At 42.4% G+C, this 7484-nt stretch overlaps 1 protein-coding gene across 1 annotated transcript in view; it reads left to right on the forward strand.

The window, feature by feature from the left end:
- Nucleotides 1-6735, forward strand: part of WRAP53 (WD repeat containing antisense to TP53) — a 31054-nt gene extending 24319 nt beyond the window's left edge. The window contains exons 5-11 of the mRNA XM_063449721.1: nucleotides 479-567; nucleotides 1643-1733; nucleotides 1977-2109; nucleotides 4123-4331; nucleotides 5117-5220; nucleotides 5298-5432; nucleotides 6332-6735. Coding sequence (XP_063305791.1) covers nucleotides 479-567; nucleotides 1643-1733; nucleotides 1977-2109; nucleotides 4123-4331; nucleotides 5117-5220; nucleotides 5298-5432; nucleotides 6332-6494 — 924 coding nt within the window. The 3' untranslated portion in view covers nucleotides 6495-6735. The remainder of the gene's footprint in view (nucleotides 1-478; nucleotides 568-1642; nucleotides 1734-1976; nucleotides 2110-4122; nucleotides 4332-5116; nucleotides 5221-5297; nucleotides 5433-6331) is intronic.
- The last annotated feature ends 749 nt before the right edge of the window (nucleotides 6736-7484 follow it).

The raw sequence follows: 7484 nt of genomic DNA on the forward strand, positions 1-7484 counted from the left end.
GTTTGGTTGATTGTGTCTTCTGTTGGACACACCCCTATGAAAACTGTGTTTGTTTCATATATACGCTGTACCCACATTAAAAAGCCATTATTTGTACACAAAGATTAAGGAAAGTAGGATGTGTTACGGCACAAGACCCAGTAAAGTTCTTAGAGCCTAACATTTGCCCATCTCTGCCTGTGGTGATATCATCGACTTTCCCCTTTGTTCTATGTAACATTTCCTCTTTCTTTGGTTCCATACTTATCTCTTTTTAAAAATGCATTGTCACATGAGACCTTTTTGCACAAACTGATGGCTAACTAACAAAAAAAATAGCAAAACGCTGCACATACAGACTCCAGGCACCATGACCACTTCAAATCCATGTGCTTGGAGTAATTCTTTGACTCTTGTACCACCTAGATGGAAGTGGAAGTTTCTTTAATTAGTCTGCTTGTTTCCCTTTTTTGACTTCCAAACGTTTTCATCTTTGTAGAGCGCAGTCCTACGAATGGCTGAGGGGGACACGATTTATGACTACTGCTGGTACCCGTGCATGAACTCCACTGACCCCGAAACCTGCTTGTAAGTATTCTAACCTTACCCAGTGTGCCCTGCTACTCAATGAATGCACTCATATTGTGCTCAAATGGGGCGTTCCAATCTTTATATATGGCTCTATTTGAATTCAGGATATTGATTTTTTTTTTTTAACAATTTCTTTGTAAATATACAACCTATTGTGCCAATGAGCGAAGGTAGCAATATTTTAAACTAAGTTTCAACCTATCAGTGGTGGCACTCACAATCTGACATTGTAAATTCTGACTGTTTATGATTCATGTGGCTGGGATCAGCTTAGCATGTTGAACTTAACATGATCCTAACGTCCTTAGCGCGTTTGTCCTAACGTCCTTAGCGCGTTTGTCCTAACGTCCTTAGCGCGTTTGTCCTAACGTCCTTAGCGCGTTTGTCCTAACGTCCTTAGCGCGTTTGTCCTAACGTCCTTAGCGCGTTTGTCCTAACGTCCTTAGCGCGTTTGTCCTAACGTCCTTAGCGCGTTTGTCCTAACGTCCTTAGCGCGTTTGTCCTAACGTCCTTAGCGCGTTTGTCCTAACGTCCTTAGCGCGTTTGTCCTAACGTCCTTAGCGCGTTTGTCCTAACGTCCTTAGCGCGTTTGTCCTAACGTCCTTAGCGCGTTTGTCCTAACGTCCTTAGCGCGTTTGTCCTAACGTCCTTAGCGCGTTTGTCCTAACGTCCTTAGCGCGTTTGTCCTAACGTCCTTAGCGCGTTTGTCCTAACGTCCTTAGCGCGTTTGTCCTAACGTCCTTAGCGCGTTTGTCCTAACGTCCTTAGCGCGTTTGTCCTAACGTCCTTAGCGCGTTTGTCCTAACGGTGGCACTGGTTATAGATTAATTTTATAGATGCTTACTTAGTGAAAAGACCTTTAATGCACTAGTTGACAAAACATTCCCATACGTCCATGAGATGATGGACATATCATGGAAACGCGTTTCCGCAGAGCTTCTCCTTTCTTGGTGGAGATTGTGATACACAATATTAAGTCGTTTCAGTCCTTTGATAAAAATCTCATATTCCCCCAGATTCATGTTGTAAAAGGCTAGATTTTCTGACCTTGTATTTCTGATGTCTTTTTAAGTGTTGCCAGCAGCAGCCGTGACAATCCGATTCACGTGTGGGACGCGTTCCACGGGAACCTAAAGGCATCTTACAGACCCTACAATCATCTGGTAAGGAAAACACTTATTGTTCTTCACTCTCTAAACCCCTGAGTGGAGGGGAACACTTGTTAGCACTGCGGAGCTTACAGGGTGAAGAGACAGTCACGTGCCACATTCTATAAAGAGCGGGCAGGTATGTTTGTTACCTCGCCAGGAAAGGAACAAACTCAATCTATGTTACTGTGCAGGTGGATGAAGCTTTCTGGAACCCTGACCTGGTGAATCTATTTACCGTGTGATTCTATCTTGCAGGACGAGCTCACAGCAGCACATTCTCTCTGTTACACCCCTGATGGCGCTCAGCTGTTTTCTGGGTTTGATAAGATGGTCAGAGTATTTGAAACGTCTCGGCCAGGAAGAGACTGTCAATGTCGGCCCACCTTCCGTGAGTATTCCTGTATATTTTAGAGTAACATTGAATCGTGTGCTTGGTACGGGCTCACAGCATTGTGTTGGTGTATGTCCTCTATCCAGGCTAAGTATCAAATCCATGTGGGAGAACCCGCTCCTGTGCTGCCTGTTTTATCCTAACTAGCTAACGGAAACAAACTAGGAGATATAGAAATAAATGTGAATGACAGCCAAGTGAAAATGTAAATATATATGTAACGAATGCTGGTATTGCAGATACCCGTTTGCCTATTTCCTTCGGGTGTTGATTTGAACGTTTCTCCAGACGAAGTACAGCATCCAAGTATATTCTCTCAGCAAAGTAGACAGGTACCCAAACATCAGTCTAAACTAGATGAAGGGTATAACAGGAATGCTTTATTCAGGCTAACCACCTGGTTTATATGCAGTTGACAATGTACAGGGATTACGTTGACATTCCAGGGGCATTCCCCACTGGACCTGAGAGGGGACAGTGACAAAATACATTATGTAAGTATTTTTGGTCTCAGGTCCAGGAAATGTATGTTTTTGTGTTGGGAGATAATGGTGTTTAGTAAATTGCTTGACTCAATTATCCGTCCCCTGTACTGGGGAGATAATTGAGTCAAGCAATTTACTAAACACCATTATCTCCCAACACAAAAACATACATTTCCATAAAACTCAAAGTGCCAAAAACTCCATGGGAACCACACAAAAGTCATATCCCCTGATAGCCCCGATCTGGGGACCAACATATTCAAAAATCACCCATCTCTGTTCAGGGGTTCAAGAGTTACATAGAAGTCTTAATTTGACCGACCACACACGATGCTCCTGCCCAGAAATAGTTCAATAAAAATGGGCTGTGCGGTCGGTCTATTTCCCAAAGTACAAAAAACGAATAAATGCACGAACGGTACCCCTGGCTCATAGCTAGCGTTTGTTCCCCTAGTTCGTGGGAACAAATCTGCCGAATAGCGCTCTCCTGGCTGGTCAGTGAAAGGAAGCAGGCGTTCGTGTAGTTTGAGCGGCGTTTGGGGGGTTGAGTGTCCGACTTTGGCTCCAGACACTTGACGACCAAGTACCGCTGCCTCCCTTCGTGTGAACAAGATTTGCGCCGTTTTCTCTTACACTTGGCGTTCGACTATACGAACAGTGGCCACACAGAGAGAGCACTTAATTGGCGGTTTTCTTTGAAGTGAATGAGCCAGGGGGGTGGTCTGTCATTTTCCAGAACATTTAACCCCTTAAGGACCAAACTTCTGGAATAAAAGGGAATCATGACATGTCACACATGTCGTGTGTCCTTAAGGGGTTAAAGAACACTATAGGGTCAGGAACACAAACATGTATTCCTGACCTCATTGTGTTACAACCCCCATCTAGCCTCTTGGTTCTCCATTGCCTTCATAAATATAGTGAAATCTTAATTGCAGTTAAGTCTGCAGGTGCTGCCTCTGCCCTTGATCTACCTGCTTACAGCTGACCTCATCAGACGTGATTCTTTGAGCCAATCACAATGCTTTCCCATAGTATTGGCTGAGACTGACAAGGAGGCAGATCAGGGGCAGAGCCAGCACAAGCCAAACACAGCCCTGGCTAATCAGCATCTCCACATAGAGGTGAATTGAATAAATGAATCTCTATGAGGAAAGTTCAGTGTCTGCATGCAGAGGGTGGAGACACTGAATGGCAGTCACACTGTGCAGCAATGCCCCAGGAAGCACCTCTAGCAGCCATCAGAAAAAAAGAAATTGTGTAAATTGACATACTTTTATTTATTTTCAAGGTTGTCTGCAAAGCAATCTTTAAACAAAATTGCTGTGTGTAAAAGCATATGCTTATAGTTTAGCTATGCATTCCTTCCAAAATAAATGTTACGCTGATTTACTTCAATCAAAAAATGCTCGGTAGTGAATACAACTGTTTTTAGAGATCTCTAGTTTTCATCTTTAAAAAAATAAAAATAAAAAAGTAGGTGTATTGGTTTTTCTTTTTAATCCGGTTCATGTTTTTTTTCCAGAGAAGAAACAAGGACAGTCTGGAATTATTTCTTGCATTGCATTCAGCCCGTGTCAAGATATTTATGCCTGTGGATCCTACTCTAAATCCCTGGGGTTATACTCTCGCCATGAGGGGGTCACTCTTGCTGTTCTGCAGGGGCATCATGGAGGTGTCACCCACCTGGTTTTCTCTTCTGATGGCCACTGCGTTTACTCCGGTGGGAGAAAAGTACGACTATAACAGGGTGACAGAAATCTGCGTTCTGACTGTCCTATTTATAACAAGTAGACCGATATCACAGAACTCTGACTTTCTCACTTACAGCAGGCCAATAGACACCCCAGGGCTCTGACTGTCCTATTTATAACAAGCAGACCGATATCACAGAACTCAGACTGTCCCACTTACAGCAGGCCAATAGACACCCCAGGGCTCTGACTGTCCTATTTATTAGAAGCAGACCAATATCACAGAACTCTGACTTTCTCACTTACAGCAGGCCAATAGACACCCCAGGGCTCTGACTGTCCTATTTATAACAAGCAGACCGATATCACAGAACTCAGACTGTCCCACTTACAGCAGGCCAATAGACACCCCAGGGCTCTGACTGTCCTATTTATAACAAGCAGACCAATATCACAGAACTCTGACTTTCTCACTTACAGCAGGCCAATAGACACCCCAGGGCTCTGACTGTCCTATTTATAACAAGCAGACCGATATCACAGAATTGTGATTGCTTACATTAGGACCATAGACAGTCTATGGCTCTGGCTGTACTGATTACAACATAGTGAGAGTCATCCCAGGGCTTTAACCGTTCTGATTACAACAGAGGGACAACCACAACAAGGTGTTAGATGTCACAGAAATATGTCTCCTGTTATAAGTGGGTCTGTAAACCTTCCCATTGGGATCACATACTCTTGAGGATACAGACTGTTCAATAGGCTTTAGTTCACCTCGAAGTGGTAGACAAGGTAATCTAGTGAATGTTCTTTATCCTTCAGGACCCTGAGATCTTGTGTTGGGATATCCGCTACCCTGGGAAGGTCTTATCCTCGTTGAGACGAAACGTCTCCACCAATCAAAGGATGTACTTTGACATGGAGATGTAAGTGTTGTGATCTCTCTAGTTCCATTCTTGTTTCTGTTTTTTCCACTCCCTAGTCACTGTGACTTTTTCCCCAGATCTGGACGGTACCTCCTGAGTGGTGATACACAGGGCCTGGTGTCAGTCTGGGACACGATATCACCATCTGAAGACTCCTCCATCCTTCCTCTGTTACAGTTCCAGGCCCAGAATGACTGTGTCAATGGAATCAGGTGAGGCTGAATATTCGGGGGGTATAGCAAAATCTAATTGCTAAATTTAACAGGGATATTTTTTTCTTACTTTTTATTATCTAATCCAAATATGTACAGCATAACAATAAAATAAAATGTGACATACACATCTAAAATAATGGGAAAGCAGAAAATTAAAGTGCTAGGAAACAAAATGGTAGCAACAGAGAGAATGAAAGGGACAAAGAGCAGGTGATGCTAGCTACTTGGGGGGAAATGGGGTCTACCGCATCCAAGTCCATTTTGGAGCCAGTTATATGGGAGTCACCCTTCAACTATAATGTGAAAAGACTTAATGAAAGTGATTTGAGTTCTACAATATCAACCGCTTGCTTCCTGCAGCTTTTATAAGGTTTTCGTCAAGGCTTCATTATGAGACCAAAACGTTGCTTGTCCCAATAAATGCTGCAGTAAACAAGACGTGTGCAAAACTCTGGTTTGAGTGAGCACCAACCAGGGCTGGTGAGAACTCCCGAGTGTGGTCCCTATTCTTCTAATTTCAGTGTTCTAGACTTTTATTATTATTATTTTTAACATGAGCTATTACAATGTGTTTCGGTTTGATCCCTAGACCACATCCTTGTATTTTACTCCTTGTCATTGTTACATTTTATTCTAGAGGGAACTGAGATCATGATAAATTCTGTAAAGGTCAATGGTTGCCCTACTGGATGGGTTAAGATGTTGCAGCTGGTCTAATAGCTCATGTTGTTTTACCAGTTATGTTAGAATCTCAGATTCCTGTTTTGATAAAATGTAGATTCATGTAGGTGGTTATTCTTGAAAACTAGAAATATCTACATGGATTCTTCCTGATAATATACATGTGATTTATTATTAATCCTTTATGGTAACTAGAATCTTGTTTGTTGCTGTAGCTTGCACCCATCTTACCCACTTTTGGCGACCGCGTCGGGCCAAAGAAAGTTTCCGGAATTAAATGACAGCGGCGACGAATCCCGGGAGGAAGAGAGGTCTCCACAAGGCATCTCGGGAGAAAATTCTCTGCAGCTGTGGTGGTGTGGGAGTGAAGCACAATAAAACTGAGCTAAAAATTGGGGACATTTAAAACGCCCTCACAATTTCACAAAGTGCCTCCCTCTTGTACATGTGTATATATTCTGCCTAAAATATTGCTTTTGTTTTTTGACTTATAATTTTGAACATGTTCATAACGTGTAGATATTTTGTACATTTTTGCTGAATTTGATATTTGAGTACATTCAGGTCTATGAATATTGTATAGAATAATAAAAGATCGAGAGAGGTGTGTTTGATATCCAGAGTGCAGTTGTTAAAATGTCAATCTTATGCTTCAGTGCTAAAGACATTTTTAAGCCCCTGAAAAAATGTTAAAAGCACACCACGGGCTACAGTTATATTTTAATGTCTTATGGAGATAATTACAGTGCAAGAGTCTTTTCCTCGGGCTCTCGTTATTTTCTGCTCAGTTTTAACACTAGGTGGCAGCACTAGCATTTCCACTGTGTCGCTGATGGGCAGAGAACTGGCATCTTTTTAGGAGAGATGTCTGTACCTGTATATGTCACTACTGGCAAAGACAGCGTGATCACCCATTCACCACTGGCAGATTACACATGCATTAAAGTAAATAATTTACAGTCTACTAATAGGCAAACCTTAACCCTGTCATATAAAACTTGGAATATCAGGGAGACATTTATTTTAGCCCCCATGGGTCATATCTCATAGTCGGTGACTATTTAAACTCACATGGATTTGCATCAAAACCTTTTGGGAAATGGAGTGGATTTAAAAGAAAACACGCCTGTGTTCTAAATAAGTCTATTCATAAAAATGGATTGTTGCAAAATATTTTCGGTATAGACGTTCGCTGAACTCTAGGGACAAGAGGGTCGCCTCACCACTTGTGCTTTTCTCCCAAACAATATGAATAGAGAATGATTTGTCAACAGGGTCAATGCACAGCAGTGATTCTCATAGAGAAGCACTGACTTTAGTGTTTGGTGAGTAAGGCATTTGCTTGGCCCAGCGGGAAATTTCCTTGTG

This window comes from Pelobates fuscus, chromosome 3, assembly GCF_036172605.1.
Source record: "Pelobates fuscus isolate aPelFus1 chromosome 3, aPelFus1.pri, whole genome shotgun sequence".
Classification (NCBI taxonomy): domain Eukaryota; kingdom Metazoa; phylum Chordata; class Amphibia; order Anura; family Pelobatidae; genus Pelobates; species Pelobates fuscus.